Raw genomic sequence first — 25576 nt, 5'->3', positions numbered from 1 at the left:
TTAGTTCTCCGTTTTGTGTATAATTAATAAAAAATAAACTACAAGAATGTAGTTATTCTAGTTTTCCACCTCGCTGGTTTATAATAGTTCATGCGTAAACATATGAACAAGCCACATCATTACGTATACACTTGAGAAATGTAATTGTTCTTAATGGTGTTTTTTTTCTTGATGAACCAGTAAGAAAAAATCTTCCTATTGTGTAGCTTTACTTGTCATCCAATGAAAACGCCGTATTTCTTCTTTTGTCTTCGTTTTATATTTCGTGGAAAGAAAAACCCCTTTCATTATATGTGTTTTGAAATCATTACATAGTACCGTCTGTCGTTCATAGAACAAACTATAAACTGGATTTAAAGCCCTGCTCCGCGGCTATTCAAATTCTTTTGTGTGTATGCAACCCATGATTGTAACAATTGGTAAATTTCTACCTTGACCTTTTTTGTTTATTACCTCACGTTAGTGAAATCCCGGAATGAAAATAATTCGGAAACTTAAAAGATGGAATTAACAGGATTAAGTTCACCTGTAATTAACTGGGATTCCAGTAATCTCCCAGAACAATGGGTAACAGTTAACGGCCACACGCCACACTTTAGCACGCAAAACCATAGGTATTTTATATAGAATTTTATATAAAATAGACTATTTTGACAGGCGTCACTGTTCAAAGTCAGGATTTCCATACCTTTTCAGTGACAATTTAAGGTTAAAAGGTAGGACTGGAGCAGGTCTTTAAGTTTGTCGTTCATAGTACTGAAATTCAGAAACCTGTTCATGCACATTAGCTATTTCTGCGGGCATCTGATCGAGGTCGTAAAAGGCCAACACATGAATATTAATCCGGGTGCGGCAAGTCTTAGATCTGCTTACGAGTGCGCAGCTCACCAAGATAAAAATGTATAAAACAAAAACAAAAAAAACAAAACTATTAATGTGGTCAACGTAACTTGCGCACAAGAGCTGAGGTCATAAAAGATCAAGGCATGAGAAATTTCAATTTTCACATTTACTGCAAAACTTAATCTCGTGCCTACTTTAAATCTACATTTACAGAGTCATCATATATTGACCTTCTTTTTCTTCGTCATCTTCGATTATGACTTCGTTCAGGCCATGCGGTGTTGGGGGTGGTGGTGATGTGTGTGTATGGGGGTGGGGAGGGGACAGAGTGGGGGGGGGGGGCTTGGTAAAAAGTGAAAGACTATCAGGTTTCCCAAGCTACTCAGTCCATCTAGTACTCCCTGGCAGTTGGTGAACCTAACACCTTAAAATAGCCCTATTAAATGTAAAAGCATGTACATACATAAACTGCAGTGCAGGAAAAGAGAAATATTAGTAAGGTTTAAACATGATAAAAGTGAGATCTGTATAATTATATAGTAATTATGGTTGGAACATCAATGCAGGCAGTGCTGATTTGAATCCGAAGACTGTTTCAGCACTGACTACATGAGATGGTAAGATATTTGGCCATACCTTTTTGCGGGTTGAATGACAGAGCGTGAAACGAAAGTCCCAACCTTCGCGCAGGAATATTGTCAAACAATCATCTACTGTAGGCTCGTCTATCGATAAGGGGAAGTAGCACTGTATTGGAGTTTGTGAAAGTCCTTGAGAAATACAGCACTGCCGACTTAAATATCTTTATTCAATCAATTTATAGTAAATGGGTACTGGATTTTTTATGCGGGGGGTGGGGGGGGGGTGGGGTGCTGGGGGTCTGAGACAGTCTATTGATGTTTATCTTTTACCAAGTACAGCATCATTATTGACCAAACAAATGAGCCGATTGCCTATGATTTTATCCCCGTTAATTCCATGCACACATTTATGTATACGTTCAGGTTTTATTAGCTGTGTGACGTCAAAGTGCTAGCGCTGGAGGGTGTGAGGGGAGGGGGGGGGGGGAGGAATGACAGAGCGTGAAATGAAGGTGTTCGTGAAATGTAAATACATTGATTTATTTAATATTATAAATGGGTGCTTTTTTTTTTGGGGGGGGGGGGGGGGGGGGGCGGGTCCTGGAATGTCTCTGATGTTTGATTACATATATTATTGACCAAACAAATGTTTTGCGTGTCTATGGTTCTGACCATAAAAAGTCAGACAATACGTGGACTTAGTCAACGGTTATTATATTTTCTGATAAAGTTCATTCCTTGTACCTTTATAATGATATCCCGCTTAAACCGGCGCTAGTGGGATGTAAGGGATGGTATACATAAAATTCTTTACTTCTTCTGAACCAATCGTGAAACATCGGTTATTTCCGTATTCTTCGTAACTGGTGAATAGACGTTTGCTATTATTTTACTCGGTTGCATTCTGTGCTTTCAATGCGAGCTTTCAAAATACACTGAAGCTCTTAAGTAAACAAATCTCACTGATTAATATTCTTTCTGATATTTGGGACAATAAATCCGTTCAGTATATCAGTATAAAAATCCATTTAAGTCGGTTCAGTGTTACACAATTCATTGCCCCTCTTGAACCGACCTAATTAAGCTGATCGAGTCTGCTAGTATTTTCATTGACCCTTTCTTGGCTTTTAAAGGATCTTTTTAAACAATCTAAGTGTACAGTGGCCATGTAGTTCCTACCCAACTAGAAACTACTCAGTTCGCGATTCATATTATACATTGTACATTTTTGTGCCCCAAATTTTTTTTAAGGAGTGGGTGTATTTAGAGTTCCCATCGTCCGTCCGTCCGTCCGACTTTGTGTCGCGCATATCTCAAAAAGTTTTTGATCAAGAGTCATCAAACCTAAAAAGATTGTTATTCAGTGCGTGCAGTTGTGCACCTATTGTTTTAATTGGTATCTCAAGGACCAGAGCTTTGGAAATTGATCTCTCAGTCAAAATATGCATAAAAAGAGACTAAGTTTGTGTAGCATGTATGTCAAAAATGTTTGACCCAGGGCTCTGAAACATTAAAGGCATATTATTCAGCATGTGAAGTTTTGCACATGAGGTTTTGTTAGAAATTTCATTCAGCCAAACCAAAGTTATGGACCTTTTCTTAGTCAAAAAGCTGTATAAATGGCAACCAAAAATTGTCTCGCATGTATCTCAAAAAGCAGTTGACTCAGCCATAAAACATGACAGGATTACTTTATAACATGTCAAGTTGTGAAACCACGAAGGAATATTATTCAACATGTGTCACTCTGCAATATCAGAGTTATGAGTTTTTACTTAGTCAAAAATAAAAGAAGCTTGTGTCAAATGTATCGGCCAAGAGTCATAAAACATTAAATGATTGTTTCATAAAACATTAAAGGATTGTTTTAAGGCATGTGAAGTTGTGCACCTGGTATTCTCTTTCAAGTTCATTCAGCCACGTCAGAGTTATGTTCCTTGACATAGTGGAAAGTACACATAAGTGCTTCAAATTGTGTGCTGCATATATCTTAAAATCATTTTACCAAGAGTTGTGAAACCGTGAATAAAAATGACAGGAGCTATATAAATATCTGCAAATACAAATCGTCCAATCATGTAGCCTCGCAACACACGTCCGATAAAATTATAGTCTTTGGCTGTTTGTAGGTGCAAATGGTAATACCCGGCTCGAAGGAGCTCTTTAGGAACAATCCAGACTTGTACGAGATAATTAGCAACTATTTCCTTATTGCATGCATATGTCCAAAATAACTTACTGAGAGTTGTAAATTTAGTTATGACTGATGTTCTCTTTCATTCTCCTATGCAATTAATCTCAATGTGTTGTACAATGACTTATAATTAATACAAGTTCTGTTAAAACAAACATATTATAACTTCAGAAACTGTCCCACCTTAATATCTTCTAAGCGGAATAGGTAAAATATAATTAACAATTGATATAAACAAATCGATTTATTCAACATTCAAATTATTAAAAGTTCTAGTCTAAAACAAAACTATTATCTTTACAAATAACTTAAAACTGTGTCCACGTACAATATATAGTCCTTTCGCGACAATGCAGGTTCCTAATTATTGGAAAAAAAAAATCACATCTAACTATTCAAACAAAGCAAAAATATAATTAAATCAATTATAAATATGCATGTTCTAAAATATATAATTAGCAGGGTAACGATTAAAATCGCTTTGTAAGGTAAGTATGTAGATGGTTCTCCATCCCTATTATACTAGGTACGGAGATAATTAACGAGGTTACCTTCTTGGCCAAAAGCATCAAATATACGAATCCACATACTATCGGCTAGGCTCCCTAAAACTACACTAAACAAAAACTTTTAATGGTAAGAACCACTATAAATATTATATATATATATAGAAAGAGAAAGAGTAATCACATTAACTAAACTACGTACTTTGTTGAGTAATCAACTCGAGGTAGAACAATTTAAAATGAACATGACAAATACAAATTGTGCAAAAAAAAAATGCTTCCAGAAGCACCTGGTACAAAGATCTCGTTTCAAGAAGGAAAGATAACGGACACGTAAAGACAATCGGCAATTTCCGTACTTTTACGGTATTCTCCGTATGCGATTTCGGAATTCTTCGGTCTTTATAAATAAAATGTTCTGTTAATGTCCGAAGGATGCCGAAATGTCATGTCAGGATACGAAATCGTACGAAAATTGCCGACTGACACTGCAAACATTCAAAAATACAGTCTTGAAAATCGTTTCTGCCTATTTACAATAGATATTCATACTTTGATTATGTTCACGTCATTGTCCATTCTTGATTCGTATAAAAGTTTTGGACTAGACACATTCGGACAAATTTGGTCATTTGCATCTAAATCAAAAAATTCTATAAAAACACTTGGTTTCCGTAACTCCTTATTAGCCTTAACCTCATTGCTCGTCCGCAGTTTGTTCTCTAATACGCTAACGTATTTTCGCTTGTAGCCGCCATCCTTTTGTACACCCGCACTTGTTTTTAATTTGAAAAAGTGTATAATAGTTGTGATGTTATCTTCGGGAAGGATGTTGAAGGTAAAGCGCGAGACCACGAGATATTTCCCGCCATATGGCACTTTAAGACAATCATCTACACTGCTTGGAATAATTTCACTGGTTTCGTCTTTTAACCACACGATTCTCTTGTGCTCTGAAATGAATACACAAAAAAAGAAAAATAGAAAAAGTGAACAAGAGACGTGGGAATTCCCCCTCAAGCTAGTTTTTTTTTTACATTTTCTGTTGGTTTTTTTTTTTTTTTTTTTTTTGGTTTTTTTTTTTCATTTTCTTATTTTAGTAACATTGACTGAACAGTGATCGACCTTGACCGTAGTGGCCAGGAAAAGAAACAAAAGCCTACCTTGCTAACCTACATACAAAGTTCCATTGCAATATCTCGTTCCTACCTAGAGCTATGGATAAAGTTTCTTTTAAATTTTTAGTTACAATGACCCTGACCTTGACACCTCCCAAATCTTTTACAGATTTTATTGGAATCATGGAGCATTAAGATTTTTTGGTACTTGTATCATGCGCAAATGTTGTGTACTGCTCGACCCCGGGTTAAAACGCGTGGGCGGTATACTGATAGCTTGAAATTCATCTTTAGTCTGCTTGTAACATACATGTGCAAATGTTGTGTACTGCTCGACCCAGGACAAGAAGGATGCATTTCAATTAACGTCGATAACCAGGCTCAATCAAATAGAGCCTGCAACATGTTGGGCAGCCTGTAACGAGAATTTAAAAAGTCTTTATAGAGGGTTTGCTCCTTTACTCAATGATTCAAATCATGATTACGCCATACTAATACATAGTGAATAGTAGCAGTTTAATTGGCAAAACTGCGCCGCGCCATGTGAAAACTAACATAGTGCGACCAGCATGGATCCAGACCAGCTTGCGGATCCGCGCAGCCTGGTCAGGACCCCATGATGTTCGCTAATGGTTTCTCTAATTGCAATCGGCTTTGAAAGCGAACAGTCGGGATCCATGCTGGTCTAAAACGCACTATGTTGGTTTTCTCATTGTGCTGCTCAAATAGACTCCCTTCTACTCACCACGTAAATACGTTTGGTTTATTTTGAAACTTCCGGCAGTGTTTACTTCTGTGGCAGTTTGGCCTACAAGAAAAAAACATTCAGTTAATTTTTCAATAATTTGATATCGCAAAAGTATATATTTTAAAGAGTACAAAGAACTTTATGATATATATTCACTCAAACTAAAATTATTTGTAAGAGTAAGAAGTAAAGTTCTATCTGCATATACGACGACAAAATCAGCCATACATTAAACACCTGTTAACAACACACAAGTTTATGACGGCGGCTGATACGAAAGTTTACCTTTGTCTTTTGCGCTTGATTAGTCCAAATTATAATCAAATTAATTCAAAACAACATTGAAATATGTATATTATGTAACTGTGTTTTATGGTAACTATTTTTTTTTAACTTACCTGGATGAGAAAATCCCATACTTGTTGCAATTTCTTGCTTTTCAGTTGATACCTGAAAGATAGGAAGACCTTAAGATTTAAGAACCTTGTGGTTCGGGTGTTTTGACTTTCAAGTTTCATAAAGATGACATATTATATTGAAGTAGGGGTAAATTACAAATTTTGAAATAATCTTAGTTGTTTAGTATATATATAATTGATTCATAAAATACGTGAAAAGATCACTTGGGAGCATTAAACGCAGCCCAGCACCCTTATAGGAGACTCAGGTTGATTGAGTCTTTTCATTGTGCGACATCCCTCACGCCCCCTAGCACCGGATATTATAGTACAAATGAATGCTAGGGTCAGAAAAAAATAACAACAGAGTTCAAGCGAACCTTTTACAGCCGTCATACGGCACTTAACAAAATAGGTACAATATATTATTTTTTTTGTTAAACTCGAGTTTCCGTTATAATTTTCAATCGTTTAGTTTGACTCACAGGCCATCTGCGCATTTCTTTGGTCAATAATGATGCTATTCATGTAAAAAAAAACATCAATATAGTCCAGGACCCAAAAATTATATAGTAAATAGGTGCAGGATTTATTTGTGAGGTCTTGACTGTCTATTGATGTTTTTTTTCCATATACAGCAGACAAATACGCAAAATGCCTATGGTTAGATTGTAACCGCATACAGTGATATAAGGTTTACATAGCGAATTAACTAAATTTACAGAATGCAAATATGCAGACGATGTGATTTAATAATATACCGAAACCGAAACTGACGGTTTGAACCAGGAAGTTAAATGATAAAAAATGATCATATAGAGTGCGTAGACCGTCCCGCAGTCTAGAAATAAATTTGTAGAAACCGGTTCACCTTGATAAAAAAAAGTCGTAAATTTATTCATATGAGCCGGTGCGGCTCATAATTATGTTTATAGTCTGCTGGATATTTGCAACCTCATATAAACAAACTCTAATGAGTTCTTTGGAAATGGTAAAACTATCCATATTTATTTAAATTATTATTATATGGCTTGCCTGTAAATGATCAAACCAACTGCACGAGGTCCCACAGACCGAGGTCAAATACATTTGATTATTGACTGGTACGCCATCTAATATTAAGTCTTTGATTAAATTTTCACAATTTTACTTATTGTTATTTATTTTTTACTTTTTAGTCCAGTAAACCTGTGTTGAATATAGACCGGCCGTATAGCACAAACTGTGGAGAGGCGTTTTATATAAGGAGTCGTGTAATATTATCATTTATGAGAATACCTTGAGCAAAACGAACACTACCAGTCCAATTGTTAGAACGGACAACAGACACGAACATCCGGACATACTGTAAAGACACACCCCTCCATTTCTCCAGTGTTTTTTCTCATTCCAGGTTGGATCTTCTGTAATTTCACTTCTTCCTAACTGATGCTCACTCTCGATAAGAACAGTTTCTGTCATTTTCTTCTCACTATCCAAAGATGTACCTTTTTCTAGTAGTTTTTCCGTTGCAGATGTAGCACTGATCTGTCTAGAATAAAACGATTTTATGTTTCTACTGTCTTGCGAAATGTCATTTCTTGCTTTATTCAAAGTCGAGTTATGAATCCCAATTTGTGATTTGGAATTTACAATGTCTTTATCTTTCTGGTCTTTTAGCTCGTTATATTCCTTTGAGTCATTTATACTGTTCTGCCTGGCGTAAGAATAAGGTGTTTTATATAAGTAATCTCCAGCGCTTCCATCCATAGAAACAGATCTAAATGGACAGCGGTTAACAATTCCTAAGTTTTCATTCTTCTTAACTTCATATGTATCATCACTTTTAGTACCCATTTCGATTTCATTGATTTCATTTAAATCCATTTTGACTTCAAGTATATTTAATCACCGAATCATACAAGTCGCTTATTGTTTCTAACACTACCGGAATTAAAACAACTAAAGTTATGGAAAAGACAATTGTAACAGCTACAGTCTGTCCTTGCGGTTACTGATTGGGTTATGAGATGTCGACTGTTTATGCATTCACGCAACGCTCTGCTGTCTCTATTTTTAAATCGGTAAAATCCCGCTATGCTATCAGGTCAAGTTTATATTTGGTTTCGTCGTAGGTTTTTTTTTAAACCAGGTAAATTGGAGCAAACTAAATAATGGATACCTGTACTGACACAAAGATCCTAGGATTTGGTCAAATTTTAGAACAGGGCAGGTTCGTTGCTGGTCCATCGAATTATTGCAGAGTTTCTTGACTATAGTAAACGTTAGTCCACCTCTGGCGTAATGATCACTTTCATTTCATTTCAGTCTGATATTGAAAAACAACATAGTGGATTTGCGACCAGCATGGATCGAGACCAGCCTGCCCATCCGCGCAGTCTGGTCAGGATCCATGCTGTTCGCTTTTAAAGCCTATTGGAATTGGAGAAACTGTTAGCGAACAGCATGGATCCTGACCAGACTGCGCGGATGCGCAGGTTGGTCTGATCCATGCTGGTCTCAAACCCGCTATGTTGGTTTTCTCATGGCGCTGCTCAATTATGTCTAAATAAGGGTCGTTAATTTCGCATCCGACACAATAATTATTACAGGTCATATGGCGAAATTCCAGCTTTGATGGTGGTGGAACACCCAGGGTGCCCCTCCGTGCATTATTTCATTACGATCAGGCACCTAGGTAGAACCACCGTCTTTCCGTAAGCCAGCTGGAATTCAGCACCCCGAGTGAGGCTCGAACCCACATCTGTGAGGTGCAAATGATTTAAAGTCAGAGACCTTAACCATTCGGCCACGGAGGACCCTTATAAGGGCGTTGTGAGTTTAGCTGCAGTGAGGCTGCCACATGCTACTTTTCTTTTGTTATGAACATTAACTAAATCACTGTTTTAATTTTCATTGTCGCATATATTTGTCGTACGTTTGTGTATTCACTTTTTTGTTATGAACATAAACTAAAACACTGTCTTAATTTTCATTGTCTCATATATTTGTCGTACGTTTTTTGTATTTTTTAACATTGTAGAAAGTAATTGAATCAATTCGTTTGTATTACCTTGTATTACCCTTTGTGTCTCTGGCGGGATATGATCTCAGTAACATTGAAAGTAATATTTTTCCATCCATGTAATATGTATATTCTCTAATTTGACAGCTCTACTTTATATGTTTATAAAAAATAAGACAAAGCGTGGAACTATAAGGTTTATATTTATGAGAGGGTATATTAAGGAATCAAAAGATGACGGGTTTAAAGTTTTTATATTATTTTATACTAAACGGAAGATTCGTGATTCAAGAGATGGTGCCATTCAAAATGACTTCTGCCCAGTACTCAAACACGTTTTGCAGATATAAAGTTTGAAAGGTAAACTTAAAAGTTAAACTTCATTTCCAATATATTTTTAACAAAACAAAATGTTTTAAAGAACATCTTTAAGTCCTTCGTTTGTACTTTTGCTTTGATTTTTATTACGTAATAATTGTTAATCAGTGTAACCGAATGTTTCAGGTACACGTATTTTTTTTTTCAGCCAAAAATTTTTCAGCAAACTGATCCGAGTCTTTCAGTTGCGATAGTTATGTACGTGAGGTAATCAGTTGGTAATAGTGTTTCACGGAAAATATAAAAAAAGTAGTTTACACGATGAATCACGGGTATCTCAGTGTATGTCATACGTTACGGGCGAAGTTCTTTCAGGTTTATTTTAATTTACTTCTTCTCCGGATTACCTGCGCCTTAATCACTTATATCGTGGTAAACGGGAACCAGTCTAATATAACAAAGAGCTATAAAATGTATTTTATACTTCTTTGAATATAATTAAAATTAGCTTTATTCACAAGATTAAGATTTTTTGTTGGAGATAACCGATTTGTAATTACAAATTGTGTGACCTTTGTACACGATTACCCGTTCGGCTTATCGGGATGACCTATTTTATGATCTAATATTTTACGGGAGAGCGACAGCCTTATGTATTTGTAAAGGTATAAAGTTAACTTGTATTTTCCGAAATGAGATGTACAACTTAAAAAATTTAAAAAAAAAGAGTAAAAATAGTGTTGTTAGAATAAAAATTGCATGAGAGTGAGGAAAATTTATTATACGTAATCGGGCACTTTCTGATGACATGTATTCAGAAATCCTCAGTCATATTCATTTGCCTTCTCCAAACAGTCTGCACACAGCCTAAGTCAATGGAGCGAAAACAAGTAGTGTTACGGAAGTGCCGACAGTGGTGCAGACAGGACAGTCACGTGATATATGACAATGGTAAAACAGGGTCTGGTTCCTATCAACTAGCATGACCATGCTCCTTTTAATTACCCAGACAAGTTCTAAAAGTGTTCTGAAAGTCTTGAGAAATCTTCTAATTTAGTCAACGGAATCAAGAAATGCATTGTTCTGCTCTGGTACCAAGCACTAGTGAGAATATTCATAATTGGCAGGAGCAAAGACCTGTTTTTCATTGTCTCTAGCCCCGACACCATGCCGGTTTACAAAGCCTAGGCATTCCAACACGTCACGAGATGCATAATTGGACAAAGTCTGGAAATACTATTGTTGCTTACTTTCACAGCCTCTCTCTGAATTGTTAAAACTTTTAAATGCTTATAAGTGCATTAGTGGAAGGCATGTGAAAGAGATATATCTCAAAAAGTATTGTTTTATCGGTAAATAATGACAACCAGTATTTGCGACTGAGTGAGTTTTTAGGGACCGTCCTGTTATTCTATAAAAGTTTAAAGTCATATGAGCCGTGCCATGAGAAAACCAACATAGTGGGTTTGCGACCAGCATGGATCCAGACCAGCCTGCGCAGTCTGGTCATGATCCATGCTGTTCACTTTCAAAGAGGAACTGTTAGTGAACAGCATGGATCCTGACCAGACTGCGCGGATGCGCAGGCTGGTCTGGATCCATGCTCGTCGCAATCCCACTATACGTTGGTTTTCCCATGGCGCGGCTCATATGTAAAAAGAATGACATCTAATGTTGTAACGCGTTATGAAAACATAACATAGATCAAAACAACATATACAAACTTGTCAATATTTTATTATTTCTTAGTATAAAAAGTCAACGACTGCTCTAGAGCAACACATATATAAAAATAAAAATACAATTTGTAAAAGAATACGCGGTGTCTCATACATAATTTCTTCATTTTTTTGAGACGTAAGGATAAGACAGGATTAGCCATTGTTCAGTCATAATGAACATAATAATACATCTATATAATAATAAAACATTCGTGTACATAAATTTGCATTTCTTTTATAAGCTTACAAAATGAACACATAACATGAAAGACGTGTGTAGTCTTAACCGAGGTAGATACCTTATACAAATATCTATAAGACAAAACAAAGGAAGACATGTAAAACAACAACATTCATTTTTAACCTTTAGCCTGCTGGCGGCAAGTGATTCTGCCTTTGTGAGCAGTGTAGACCTAGAACAGCCTACATGTCCATGCAGGCTGATCATGGTCTACACTGTTCGCTATCCAGTTTGTAAATTTTCAATGAACACCCCTTGGATTAATAAATGGTACTGCCTAAACTGAATGACGGACCAGTCCATTTTAGAAATTTAGCAGGGTAAAGGTTAACGTAAACTCAGATCTTAAGGTTGGATATGCCTGTTTCAGTATCACAAACAATGAACACGTTTAAATAAAAAAAGGCAATGCTGGTCCTATATCGCTCATCTGAGTTTAAAATGCAAATTACAGATCTTTCTACAACACATATGAACTAGCACACTTTATAAATGCAATAATTTAATACTGGCACCTTTTGACTAGAATATATGTGTTTTTGAACACATAGATTTGGTAAATATAGTCTAATATGCATTTTCGTCGTTGGTAATGGTAAAATATAAGCATGAAACACTTTAACATAACTAAAACGGTTAAACAATGTTTGATTTTATACTGTCTACTCATTATTCATTCTGTGAATTTTCGTAATGTATTTATTATTTGCTCCGGCAGAATCCGTGTTTTAGTAGTTTCTGACCTAATATTCATGCTATGCATGCTCTGGTTTCGTTACTAATCATGTCCGGTTCCGTTACGAGCCATATTCCTGTAGTTGCTGCTGTTACACCTTGAATATATCAATCGTATTGTCTATCGGTGAACCATAGAGGTATTTCATCTTACCGTCTGCGGTGTCGAGACATATACTTCCATTGGCCTCCATACTCGGAAAGGAAATTATGGTGCTTTGTATTAACTCGGGATTATTTCTGTTCTCCGGTACTGGTACCTTAATAATTTTACGCTTGAAGAACTGTTCACCGGTCTGGAATCCATAAAGTCGCATATAGTGAGCGAGCTTTGTAACAGTGTCATGTTTTTCTACAAAAAATGTTAAAACAGAGAAAACACCATACGTTCCTCTTTCAGGAACAATGAGGCACGGGCTATCTGGACTTGCGGTGATTAAGTTGTTTGTTTCTGTGGCAGACTTCCATCTAATTTGCGTTTTATTTGATGCTGAAAATATATAAAACAGTTTTGAATCAGGAAATACATATACCTAACTCGCAGTATGCTGTACTGATACTAAAATGGCCACATGTTCTCTTCAACACTTAAGCAAAATTCCCAAAGTAAAGTAGGCATGCATTAAAAACTATACGTACAGAGAAGCTATTTTTCACAACTTTCACGTGACTGAAGTTAATTTGATAATGCTTACTTGAAAATGCATCCCGGTCCAATTTGAAACGGCCAGTTATTTTCCCGCTTCTTGAATGCCCTGAAAATTGAAAATTGTCATACATTATAGAAATCAGGTTACATGGAATTATTACTCGTTTTCAATTTAACAAGATGGCAAAATTAATATATTTCTCTCATATTTTCTAAGTTTTAAGTCAAGAAATTTAATTCTTTTTAAAAATCAAGTGGCAATTCTTGTATTTCTGGTACCTTTCTCTTTCGAATGAGCGCTTTTCTCACCCCATTCTTAATTGGCAAGCGGCCAAACAGAAAAAAACAACAACAAAAAACAACAACAAAAAACAAGATATTTTTGTCATCAATAGAGTAGTACCTCAATATTTGGCATAAGAGACAGTAAATTTGTTTGGTTACCTTGTAACGCCGAGCTTTGTCTTTGAAAATTATCTATATTTGACGGTTCAGTTACAGATTCAACCTGAAAAATAAATTAAACGTTGAGCCGAACAGCTCCAGCTTTCGATTTCCATTTCAAGTCAATGGTTTACAACTGAGGAAACTATAAAACGAAACCAGTGTTAACTGGAGTTATTAATAGAACCAACTTAACCGATATACGTTTTGATGTATACTATTGAATGATATCTGTATTTCGGATCAATAATTGTAATTGTAATCGCAAAAAGGTAAAAAAAAAAGTCTAAACACTTTAACAGAAATCGTTCTTGTTAGCTTTTGCGACATTTTGAAAGAAGTTTAATCACTATTATAAACAAGTGATAGAAGGGCCAGTAGTTCGTCACTATAACGGTTTGACCGTCGATTGAAAGAATTATTTTTTCAAAGGTTAATTAAAAGCGTAACGACTAATTAATACGAGATGAAGCTAGTAGGAACTCACTGTGTTATTCCTGGTGTAATACATATAAAACACCCCAGCTATTGCCATGACAGAGAGAAGCATCGAAAACCCGTGAAAAATACAATTACAATTCCTCCAGCTTTTCTTCTTTTTTCCTTCGTCAGAAGTGGATTTAACAGATCTATTTTGTGCACGAGAATGTTTCACATTTGATGATGAATCTGCTGTGGTGTTAAAACGAGTTTTGCTCGCCGCACAACTGTTTCCAGATTTGATAAAACTATTTTTATTTTCTGTCAAATTATCACATGTGTTACAGTTACTTGAAACGTCGACGCCGTTGGGGCGCATCAGTTTTTGGCTCTCTTTATTTTCAAATTTACTCGTTTGTCGCACGAAACTCTGCTCACGTGAATTACGTTCACTGTTGATCTCTGTAACGGTCATTACAACATCGTCGCCAATTTCACTGTTTTGCGATGCTGATCCGTTACATTTTAACGTATCTGACCATTGTTGTCCCGCTTCAACGTCTGTCATATTGTTTGTAGTTTACTCTTTTACTTTTTCTTTTTAATATATAATATCTACAGAGGTCTAGCTGTATGCGTTTTAATTCCTTTAAAAACTCGTCTGATCTAATTTGATGTTTAAGGTTCCGAGACTTTAAATATTCATAAGATCTACAGAGTTTCGAAAGGATTTTTGACAATAGAAAATAGATCAAACTGGATATTTGATTTGCGGGAATTCCATTAACCAACTCATTTGATGGTTTCACATGAAACAGGCCTACGTACGTCCGGTAGTGTAAAAAATACCGTGACACATTTTGTAATACACATATTTTTCTATCTAACACATGAAGCGTTCGCTTCTTTGTTACTTTTTTCTACCCCCTCCCCCAACCCCAGATGGCTAGATCAAAAAGTGTTTAGATTTTGCTAGGGCCGAAAGAGGGTTGAAATTTCCCTGATTGAGTGACCCCCATATTTTCAACCTAATGTCACGCATAATACATTGAACGATTCACCGACACAGTTTTTAACTTCCGGTTTAAAAACAACAAAACAGACACACAGATTAGATTCAGATTTAGATAAAATATTAGGCAAGATGTGTTGAAGTAGCGGCATTGTCATGAGTTTCCACTTTGTGACAATAAAATTTGTCAATGACAAAAGTTGTTTCGTCGCGTTAACTTCCAGTATTTGTCAAAACCAGGGGAAAGAGGTAGGCGTCAAATAATTTGTGCACAGTCGCAAACATTAGAACATGCAGTCACAGTAGTCCTTACATAGGTGTAAGAAAGCAGGGTTCTCACTAGCAATTTCAAGTTGCAGTCCTGGGACTCCCAAAGCTGAAAAAGTTGCAGTCCCAACTACTGACTAGACTGACGGACAGACTTTAACGTTTCGTCAAAACACAGGCCTCTATTATACTGTCAAATTAAGTGTAGACTGACAGACATTTTTTCACCCAAATATTGTTCAGGTGAGATAAAAAGGTAAAGGTAAAATAGGTAAAATGTAATCAAAAATTAATATAGGACAAAATCACACCTGGACACCCCCACCCCCTGCTGTTTCTGGTCTTCCTGGACGAAATCCTCCTGTGAAATTATCAAGGTGGACAAAATCCCCCTTGTGAAAATATCAAGGTGGACTAAATCCCTGGTGATAGTTTTTTCTTTAGCTTTTTATTTCAGAATGGAAACGTATATAAACATACAGTGAAAAGAATTATACTTTTATTTTATTACTTATTAGGCCTTTTATTTTTGATCTTTCGGTTTACGGAACCGCTGCTCTAAAAAACGTGTTTTCAGAAAAAAAAAAAATTGGAAAAACGTGATTTTTTTATTTCCTCCGCTATGACATGAAAGCTTGCAGAAGAAAAAATGCATCTCGTATTCCAAAAAAAAAAAAAGTCTCGTTCTTCAAATATCCGTCACGGCGAACGAGTCAAATCAACATTAGGGATTCCTATAATTCTATTTTTAAACTTCATATCTTATGCATGACGTAAACGTCCAATTAGGCCTAAAAAAAGATATGTTTGTTTCCTGTAACCCGACCGACCGTAAGTTTTTACCGCCGACCGCAGTTTTTTTATGGGCCGAAATTCGAGATTCTGATCATATCTTTATTGATTATAGGGATAATTTAGTTGTACCCGACCTCGTCGCGCATAGTAACGAACGTTCCTGGTACCGTCGACATGAAACAACATGGCGAAAAGCCCTCGAGGTTCCGGGTTTTCACCCGCGAAAATCGAGAAGTTTTCTTTGATGCATATCGAGTTCAAAAGTTCTGCCCCTTGTCAATCAAAATCTCGGTGAATTTCAATACTGTTCGGCGCCACAAGCGGAAGTATGGCAGTAGGAGGAGCGTCATATACTAATTAGCTACTGACAGATGTCAATCACGCCACGCGCCGACTGACATGTGGTCATCTCGCGGTTTGTATTTAGTACAATAATGTCCTTCATTATGAAAGGTGTTTATTTATCAATATGTAAACGTTAATTGATAAACAATTCGTAGAAGAGCAGCCTATTATCATGTTTGTACCACTTGTTCAGGGGTCACGCTGTCGGTTGCACTTGAGCCATTTGCGACAAAAGATTAATTGTGGCCCCGAAAATCTCTAATTGGCGAAAACGGCCCGAAGCTATGTCTGTCTGCAAAACTATGAACTTTGCCTGTTACACAATGTTTACTGAACAAAAGGAATCAGTGTAGAAAAAAACTTGTATGAACAACATCTGTTATTGAAAGGCGGGAGTAAATTTTCAACAATTTTATTTACTGCAGGCCTCAACCTAAGCGGTGGACCGTTGGACCGACGCAACCAAAATATCGACAGGTCCACTATCAAAAGTTGGGTAGACCGACGGTCAACCAATTTTCAGTCACGGTCTGCAAATAAAATAAAACCCTTAAAAGTGAAAAATAGGGGGGGGGGGGGGGGCGAAATCGTACCCATATCGGCGAATTCACAAAACGAAAGTTGATTTTGCCTTAGTACGGCATTCTACAGTTATAAGCATTGGCGAGTTAAAGTCAGGATAGCACGAATGGACTACTCCACCGATCGGGCGAGTGGTTTTTACGTGGTAACTTTACCAAATTGAGTAATTACATCAGGCAAAATTACCTGGATTGACTGGAATTTACCAGCGAATCGTAAAAATATCTTTAAGGTATTAGGCCCCTAATAGTAATGTTTTAAAAATGGCATTTGCTTTGTATATTCTTACAGTTGACCATGATTCGCACTGTGTTGCAAATTTTTAAAAACTTTTACCGTGCCGTTTTTTATAAATTTTGTGTAATTTATGGTATTTCCTCAAGCTCAAGTAGAGACAAGTTTCAAAATGATGGCCTTTATCTAAAGCGTTTGCAGAGAATTCATTATACCATTATTTTTTATGAAAGAAACATCAAACTGTTGGTAAACAATTATAAAACTTAAAATAAATCTGTCAATATCATTTTTTCTAGGGTGCCTCAAGTTAACGGATTTAATGAGACAGAATTCTAACTCCCAACACCGTAAAATTAAGGTCGAATCCTGCGGGTCTGTTTTGAATTTTGCTCACTTTATTCAAAAATAACCTTGGGGCAGAAGTAAAACCTACCAACATTTCTTCCACAATATGTAATCTAAAGAATGAAGGCAAAATAGAGAAATTTTACCGCATGTAACTCGGTATTTTTAAAGATGTCTAACTCTACCCCTTCTGTTTCAGAGGTAAATTTGCTTTGAACAGCAAGAAATCGCTTATCAAATGAATTTTTTCCCACTTTTGTACAATAAATCAATAACAAGTCTTGAAAGAAGTAAAAACTTGCTAGAAAAAAAGGAAAATAAAGAAAAAAAAAAGTTGGTCGCAGTGGGGCTTGAACCTACGCCCCCTGAGAATTGCAGTCAAAGTAGGTTTATGGTAGGAATTGGATACTCTTCAAAAAGGAGGTACTCTATTATAGGCCTAATACCTTAAAACTGCCTGGTAATTAGTACGTCAGAAAACAATCAAAGTTACTTCAAACACTACGTAATCCGTCGTTAACTATTAGAAATTGCCACCTATGCAATGACGCCGACAATCACATGTATTCAAGTTGATCTGTCTCGCGGTGTAGTGGACGCTGATTGGCTATACGCGGTTATCGGTGACAAGCGAGTAACACCGCCCACATATTTTGCTCTGGGGTCAAACCTTGTGTATTCGCAGGTTTACGTAATCAATTAACTTTCGATTGCGTTTCACTGCAGAAACGTGCGTCCGGGGACTCCCAAGTTGCAATAAACACGCGTATACCAGGACCAATTATGCGTACAGGGACGCCGATTTCGGCGTAAACTTCCGAGAACCCTGAGAAAGTGTTTTTCACATTTCTCCCACAGCATATACTGTTTCTTATATACCATAACCTGCCTCCTACTTCCTACCACCATATCACTTAAACCCCCCACCCCCCATACACACACACTCTTAGAACAATATTTGTTTTTAGAAAGTGTCTAGCCGTCCAGTAACGGGACGCCTAGCCTGCGTTCTAGCCGTCTGGTAATAGATTTCCTAATGAATAAGTAATGATACCTGTTACCGGTATTTACTAAAGATATTGATACTTATCTGCGAAAAGAAAAATACAGTGTGATGTTCAAAACTTTTAGAAAAACTGCAGGGATCTAAATTACTAGGAGCTCTGTAGCCCATGGCCCCTAGATTTTGGGCCGGGTCCCTAAATTGTTAGAGAAAATGCCCATATACCTAATGTTAAAAATTTATTTTCAACAGTCTGGGCCCCTAAATAAAAATAGCTCGTTTACCGGTATATCCCTAAACTGTAGTTAAACGTTAAAATTATCCATCAACCTTACATTAACCACTCTTACAAAACTTTTTTTAATGTCTTATTAATCCCCCGCCGTGGCGGAGGGATTATAGGAATGGTCTGCGTCCGTCCGTCCTTCCGTCCGTAACAAAATCGTGTCCGGTCCATATCTCCTAAACCCCTTAAAGGATTTTCATGAAACTTGGGTCAAATGATCACCTCATCAAGACAATGTGCAGAACCCATGAGTCAGCCTTGTCGGTTCAAGGACAAGGTCACAACTCAAGGTCAAAGGTTTGAGCCTGCCATTTTGTGTCCGCTCTATATCTCCTAAACCCCTTGAAGGAATTTTATAAAACTTGGGTCAAATGATCAACTCATCAAGACGATGTGCAAAACCCATGAGTCAGCCATGCCGGCTCAAGGTCAAGGCCACAACTCAAGGTCAAAGGTTTGAGCCTTCCATTTTGTGTCCGCTCTTCTTAAACCCCTTGAAGGAATTTTATAAAACTTGGGTCAAATGATCACCTCATCAAGACAATGTGCAGAACCCATAAGTCAGTCATGCCAGCTCAAGGTCAAGGTCACAACTTAGGGTCAAAGGTTTGAGCCTTCCATTTTGTGTCCGCTCTATATCTCCTAAAACCCTTGAAGGATTTTCATCAAACTTGGGTCAAACGATCACCTCATCAAGGCGATGTGCAGAACTTATGAGTCAGCCATGTCGGCTCAAGGCCAAGGTCACAACTGAAGGTCAAAGGTTTGAGCCTTCCATTTCGTGTCCGCTCTATATCTCCTAAACCCCTTGAAGGAATTTTATAAAACTTGGGTCAGATGATTACCTCATCAGAACGATGTGCAGAAATTATGAGTCAACCATGCCAGGTCAAGGTCAAAACTCATAATTTCTGCAGCCTTGTCGGTTCAAGGTCAAGGTCACAACTCAAGGTCAAAGGTTTGAGCCTGCCATTTTGTGTCCGCTCTATATCTCCTAAACCCCTTGAAGGAATTTTATAAAACTTGGGTCAAATGATCACCTCATCAAGACGATGTGCAGAACCCATGAGTCAGCCATGCCGGCTCAAGGTCAAGGCCACAACTCAAGGTCAAAGGTTTGAGCCTTTCATTTTGTGTCCGCTCTTCTTAAACCCCTTGAAGGAATTTTATAAAACTTGGGTCAAATGATCACCTCATCAAGACGATGTGCAGAACCCATAAGTCAGTCATGCCGGCTCAAGGTCAAGGTCACAACTTAGGGTAAAAGGTTTGAGCCTTCCATTTTGTGTCCGCTCTATATCTCCTAAAACCCTTGAAGGATTTTCATCAAACTTGGGTCAAAAGATCACCTCATCAAGGCGATGTGCAGAACTTATGAGTCAGCCATGTCGGCTCAAGGTCAAGGTCACAACTGAAGGTCAAAGGTTTGAGCCTTCCATTTCGTGTCCGCTCTATATCTCTTAAACCCCTTGAAGGAATTTTATAAAACTTGGGTCAAATGATCACCTCATCAAGACGATGTGCAGAACCCATAAGTCAGTCATGCCGGCTCAAGGTCAAGGTCACAACTTAGGGTCAAAGGTTTGAGCCTTCCATTTCGTGTCCGCTCTATATCTCCTAAACCCCTTGAAGGAATTTTATAAAACTTGGGTCAAATGATTACCTCATCAGAACGATGTGCAGAAATTATGATTCAACCATGCCAGCTCAAGGTCAAGGTCAAAACTAAGGGTCGAAGGTTTGAGCCTTCCATTTCGTGTCCACTCTGTATCTCCTTAACCCCTTGAAGGATTTTCATCAAACTTGGGTCAAATGATCACCTCATCAAGAACTCATGAGTCAGCCATGTCAACTCAAGGTCAAGGTCACAACTGAAGGTCAAAGGTTTCAGCTCTGTATCTCCTAAACCCCTTGAAGGATTTTCATGAAACTTTGGTCAAATGATCACCTCATCAAGACGTTGTGCAGAATTCATGAGTCAGCCATGTCAGTTCAAGGTCAAGGTCACAGCTAAAATCAAAGGTTTACCCTTTCACTATCCATAGCAGTGGCGGGGGATTTAGCTGTCTATTCAGACTGCCTTGTATTCTTAAATTTTCTGACATTAAATTATAGCCGCATACTGCATGGTTCTACTACTTATCGCATGGTGCAACTCAATCTTTTTCCTTTTGATCTTTACATCACGATATACATGCAAACATTCTACACTGCCAAAAACTGAACTAACTGTGCTGATATAGGCTGTATACCAATAAAAGGAATTGTTCTTTGTTTCATATAAAATTCAGCTACTTCAGATCAGTTTTGATATAGTTTCTAGATTTTCACTCTGTTGTAGACCTATTTTCCAAAATATATCTATACATTTGCTACAGGAAAATGAAACTTAAAGGAAAAAGGGGTGTTGAATTGTAAAATTACAGTGAATACAAGTCAACTGAATTCAGGTACACTCATATAACCGCATTGCAGAAAGCAGTCCATAGAATTAAACACCCTACTTTCGTTTTCAAGTAAACAACTGAAAACATGCCAATTAATATAAGCATGAAAAGTGTCTTATTTTATGTAAAATACATTCCACAAGTGAAATAATGCCCATTTGGCCCCTGCTTTATGCACACATATGCTAAAAATGGAAAATTCAGGAACATAGGTTCAGGCCCCACTGGGACCAAATTTTTTTTCCTTGTATTCCTTTTTTTCTAGAAAGTTTTTATTTTTTTCAACACTTATTAAATGATTGAACAAAATTATTTGATAAGTAATTTGCTGTTCAAACTTCTTCTTCTTGTCGTTCGTGACATAGCGATATTGCATGGTGCTGTGGTTCGTTAAGAGAGTGCCAGTGGCCCAGCACCTCTGTCTTCAACTCTCTAGGTTTCTTTCGGGTTACCTCACCCTTAGTTCCAAGTTAAAACCCTATCCTGGGAACACAGGAGCTATTTGTCCCATAGCTGGGGGTCTGTTCATAGGCATCAGGGCGTGTCCACACACCGGTGGGCCTGGCATGCCACATGTCTGGGGGCAGACCTCCTCCGAGTCCCCTGCAGTTCTGCCTGAGGCCGCAAGGTGCTCACTTACCCTGTGGCGCCAAATCGGAGGCACCGCAAAAGGGCTTGTCTGCAGAGAGACTATGTACTGGCATGGAAGACTTACGCACTCGGCTCCTTTTTCACCAGAAGGCTAGCCAGCGGTGGAGGCTGAAAGCGGAAGGTGACAAGCACACAACACACAGCACACCACACTTGACGCATCAGCAGACCAATTGCCACACGTTGTTCAAACTGAATTTACATCTGAAACAGAAGGGGAAGAGTAACACATCTTTAGAAATACTGAGTTACATGCAGTAAAATTTCTCGATTTTGGTTTTACTCTTTAGAGATGTAGGTAGGCTTTACTTCTGCACCAAGCTTATATCTGAATGAAGTGACAAAACTTGAAACAGACCCTCAGTATTTGACCTTAATGTTTGAATAGGTTTTCAAAGAAAAATTGGGCTTGTAGATTAGGGCTGTGTAGGCAGATGAATGGGATAATGAGTCTCATGTTAACCTTTTTGTTAACCTTTTTGTTCATGCAATATCTGGACAAGTATTTCACCTAGGACCTTGAAACTTCATAGGTATGTTGGTCTTGATGTGTACATGACCCATTTTGATTCCGGGGTCACTGGGCCAAAGGTCAAGATCACAGGGACATGAACATTAAAAATTGTTTCCACACAATATCTGGACAAATATTTCACCTAGGACCTTGAAACTTCATATGTATATTTGTCTTGATGTGGACATGACCCCTATTGATTTTGATGTGAAAGGTCAAGGTTACAGGGGTATAAACATTGAAAATGGTGTTTTTCTTACTTAAGATGATTTTTTTTTAAAGTAATATGGACTGTTTTGTAACACTTTGTAATACTTCACACTTAGTCATATCACAGTTTTTTATTTCTTTAATTTCATCTTTCTACCTGTCCTTTTCTTTTTTTAGCTCACCTGTCACATAGTGACAAGGTGAGCTTTTGTGATCACCCTTCGTCCGTCGTCCGTCGTCAGTCCGTGCGTGCGTGCGTCAACAATTTCTTGTCTGCATGATAGTGGTTTCATTTATGATTTTATTTTAACCAAACTTGCACACAACTTGTATCACCATAAGATCTTGGCTCCTTTCTTGAACTGGCCAGATTCCATTATGGGTTCCAGAGTTATGGCCCCTGAAAGGGCCAAAATTAGCTATTTTGACCTTGTCTGCACAATAGCATCTTCATTTATGATTAGATTTTAACCAAACTTGCACACAACTTGTATCACTATAAGGTCTTGGTTCCTTTCTTGAACTGGCGAGATTCCATTATGGGTTCCAGAGTTATGGCCCCTGAAAGGGCCAGAATTAGCTATTTTGACCTTGTCTGCACAATAGCAGCTTCATTTATGATTTGAATTTATTCAAACTTTCACAAAACTTGTGCTGCCATAAGATCTCAGTTCCTTTGTTAAACCGGCCAGATCCCATTATGGGTTTCAGAGTTATGGCCCCTGAAAGGGCCAAAATTAGCTATTTTGACCTTGTTTGCACAATAGCAGCTTCATTTATGATTTGATTTTAACCAAACTTGCATTCAACTTGTATCACCACAAGATCTTGGTTTCTTTCTTGAACTGGCCAGATTCCATCATGGGTTCCAGAGTTATGGCCCTTTAAAGTCCAAAATTGGCTATTTTGGCTTTTGCAGCCATATTGAGACTTCATTTATGGTTTTATTTGATACAAACTTCCAAAATATCTTCAACAACAATAAATCTTGGATTTCATGACAAATCAGATCCAATCGTAGGTTCCAGAGTTATTTTATATCTGATTACCTCCCCTGATTGTAATCAAAATGGATTTATATCAGTAAGTACTTATAGGACTTATTTGAAATTTCATTATTGTCATTAGTTGGACTGAGCCAATCAGGGTAGATAACTATGGACTGATTTTATTTCAAATTACCTCCCTTTATTTCAAATTAAAATGGGTATATCTCCGTAACTAATGAAGATACTGATCTGAAATTTCATTTATGTCAACAGATTTATTTGGCAGATCCTTCTTTTGTTCACTTACAACAATTTTCTTTTTAATTACTTCCCTTTTACGTTACTATAAATAGCTTATTTTTAGTAACTTTTTTATTATTGGCCGTAGGGAAAAACCGAGACCACTTTTCTGTGGTACAACATGGATGGTATCTCCAATTTTTAGGTGTATTTTGACATATCTGTACCTTGTAAGAATTTTTTTTTTCTTTTTGGTTAAATTTCTTCCCTTTGTTGTTCCTGCCCTTTGGACTTAGATATTTTTTCTGAGGACCTTCTTGTCCTCAAGTGCTATGATAACAGGTGAGCGATATAGGGCCATCATGGCCCTCTTGTTCCCTTTTTCCTTCAAGAGTGATTATTGATTTGGGTTTTATTTATTGTATGGCTTTATTAGAACTTTAACTCTTTATCACCTAATTTGGAAAACCCGGCCAAAACGCCATTGGGCGTTAGCTGCTTGTTCAATTTTGGAGTTAGAATTCTGTCTCATTAAATGCTTCTACTTGAGGCTCCCTAGAAAAAAAAGATACTGGCAGTTTTATTTTGTGTTTTATAATTGTTTACCAATAGTTTGATGTTTCTCTCATCAAAATTAATGGGATAATGAATTTGCAGCAAACATTTTGGACAATGGCCATCACTTTGAAATTTGTCACTACTTGAGCTTGTGGAAATAAAATAACTTATACAAAATTTATAAAAAAAAAAATGGCACAGTAAATTAAAGTTGTTTAAAAATTGCAACATAGTGCAAGACAAGGTAAATTTTAAGAATATACCAAGCGAATGCCATTTTAAAACATTTCTATTAGGTACCTAATACCTTAACTATATAGTAATGCATGCATTCACTATAATTAAGCCCCATATGCTCTAAACACTCATTATTTAAATGTTCAGAAACTCTGCAAAATATCTTAACAGTCAGTATTGACTAACTGACAGTATTGACCAATCAACCAGTATTGACCATCAGAGAGTATTTGATGGGGCGGTTTTAACTGGTTAAGACAGTCTATTAAAACCAGGGATGGTTCTAACTGCCCAAAATGGTCCAAAGGGCACACCAGAAAATATCTTTTTTTTTACATTTCTCACACTTTCATATTAATATCTTGGTCGAGTGCATTGTCCTTCTGACAGCTTCTTGTTTCCAGGCAGACGTATGCTTACATTTTACCTTTCACGCATACCAGAGGTGTACCATAGTTCCTTAGTTTTTTTGTCTTGGATTTTTAACACTTAGCCTGTTGGCAGCAAGTGATTCTGCCTTGGCGACCAGTGCAGACCAAGATCAGCCTGCACATCCGTGCTCTGATCTTGGTCTGCACTGTTCGCCATAATGGCAGTACCTTTTTGGTAAGCACCCCTTTTAACAGTTAATTTAATGGTACTGTCCAAATTGAAAGATGGACAAGTTTATTATAGAAATTTACCAGGGTAAGGGTCAATAAACCTCTAATGGATGAGAATGCATTTTACAGGGAGATGTACAAGTGTTTGAGGTTGAGGACATAGGAGGTGGGAAGTTGTATGTGAGCTGGTCAGGGGAGACAGTAAGGGGATCTGGAGGGACTGATGGAGTTCTACAAATTAATGGACTTTTTGGTGCAAAAGTTGGACTCAAAGATGAAGACAAGGTGAGTAACTCCGCTGAGATAGTTTTTCCTAGTAGTAGCAACAGACCAGAC

At 37.3% G+C, this 25576-nt stretch overlaps 3 protein-coding genes across 4 annotated transcripts in view; 1 reads left to right on the top strand and 2 right to left on the bottom strand.

Annotated features, from left to right (window-relative positions):
- Positions 1–4077: 4077 nt before the first annotated feature.
- Positions 4078–8403, bottom strand: LOC123555086 (uncharacterized). Its single transcript, XM_045345652.2, has 4 exons — positions 7667–8403; positions 6389–6440; positions 5988–6050; positions 4078–5077 (listed from the first exon to the last, which is right to left on the bottom strand). Exons 1-4 carry the CDS (start codon positions 8252–8254, stop codon positions 4671–4673), a joined length of 1110 nt encoding a protein of 369 aa, XP_045201587.2. The 5' UTR covers positions 8255–8403; the 3' UTR covers positions 4078–4670.
- Positions 8404–11431: 3028 nt separating this feature from the next.
- On the bottom strand, positions 11432–14715 carry LOC123555090 (uncharacterized). Its single transcript, XM_053547416.1, has 3 exons — positions 13988–14715; positions 13103–13564; positions 11432–12897 (listed from the first exon to the last, which is right to left on the bottom strand). The coding sequence occupies exons 1-2, from the start codon at positions 14486–14488 to the stop codon at positions 13445–13447; spliced, it is 621 nt and encodes a 206-aa protein (XP_053403391.1). The 5' UTR covers positions 14489–14715; the 3' UTR covers positions 11432–12897; positions 13103–13444.
- A 296-nt stretch (positions 14716–15011) lies between these two features.
- The window catches only part of LOC123555089 (peroxisomal ATPase PEX1-like), a 48687-nt gene continuing 38122 nt past the window's right edge, over positions 15012–25576 (top strand). For both annotated transcript variants that reach the window (XR_008371582.1, XM_045345653.2), the window contains exons 1-2: positions 15012–15181; positions 25370–25525. Coding sequence is in view for 1 of the 2 variants with exons in the window: in XM_045345653.2 (XP_045201588.2) it covers positions 15089–15181; positions 25370–25525 (249 nt within the window). In the remaining variant the exon portion in view is untranslated. The remainder of the gene's footprint in view (positions 15182–25369; positions 25526–25576) is intronic.

This window comes from Mercenaria mercenaria, chromosome 7 (genome assembly GCF_021730395.1).
Source record: "Mercenaria mercenaria strain notata chromosome 7, MADL_Memer_1, whole genome shotgun sequence".
Lineage (NCBI taxonomy): Eukaryota > Metazoa > Mollusca > Bivalvia > Venerida > Veneridae > Mercenaria > Mercenaria mercenaria.
This window is presented reverse-complemented; position numbering and strand designations above follow the sequence as displayed.

Coding starts and splice junctions, on each gene's coding strand:
- LOC123555086 (XM_045345652.2), bottom strand. CDS start 8,254: ATGGATTTAAATGAAATCAATGAAATCGAAATGGGTACTAAAAGTGAT. Junction 6,051..6,388: donor TATGGGATTTTCTCATCCAG/GTAAGTTAAAAA, acceptor TTTTTCTTGTAG/GCCAAACTGCCACAGAAGTA. Junction 5,078..5,987: donor AAACCAAACGTATTTACGTG/GTGAGTAGAAGG, acceptor TATTCATTTCAG/AGCACAAGAGAATCGTGTGG.
- LOC123555090 (XM_053547416.1), bottom strand. CDS start 14,488: ATGACAGACGTTGAAGCGGGACAACAATGGTCAGATACGTTAAAATGT. Junction 13,565..13,987: donor ATTACACCAGGAATAACACA/GTGAGTTCCTAC, acceptor TTTATTTTTCAG/GTTGAATCTGTAACTGAACC.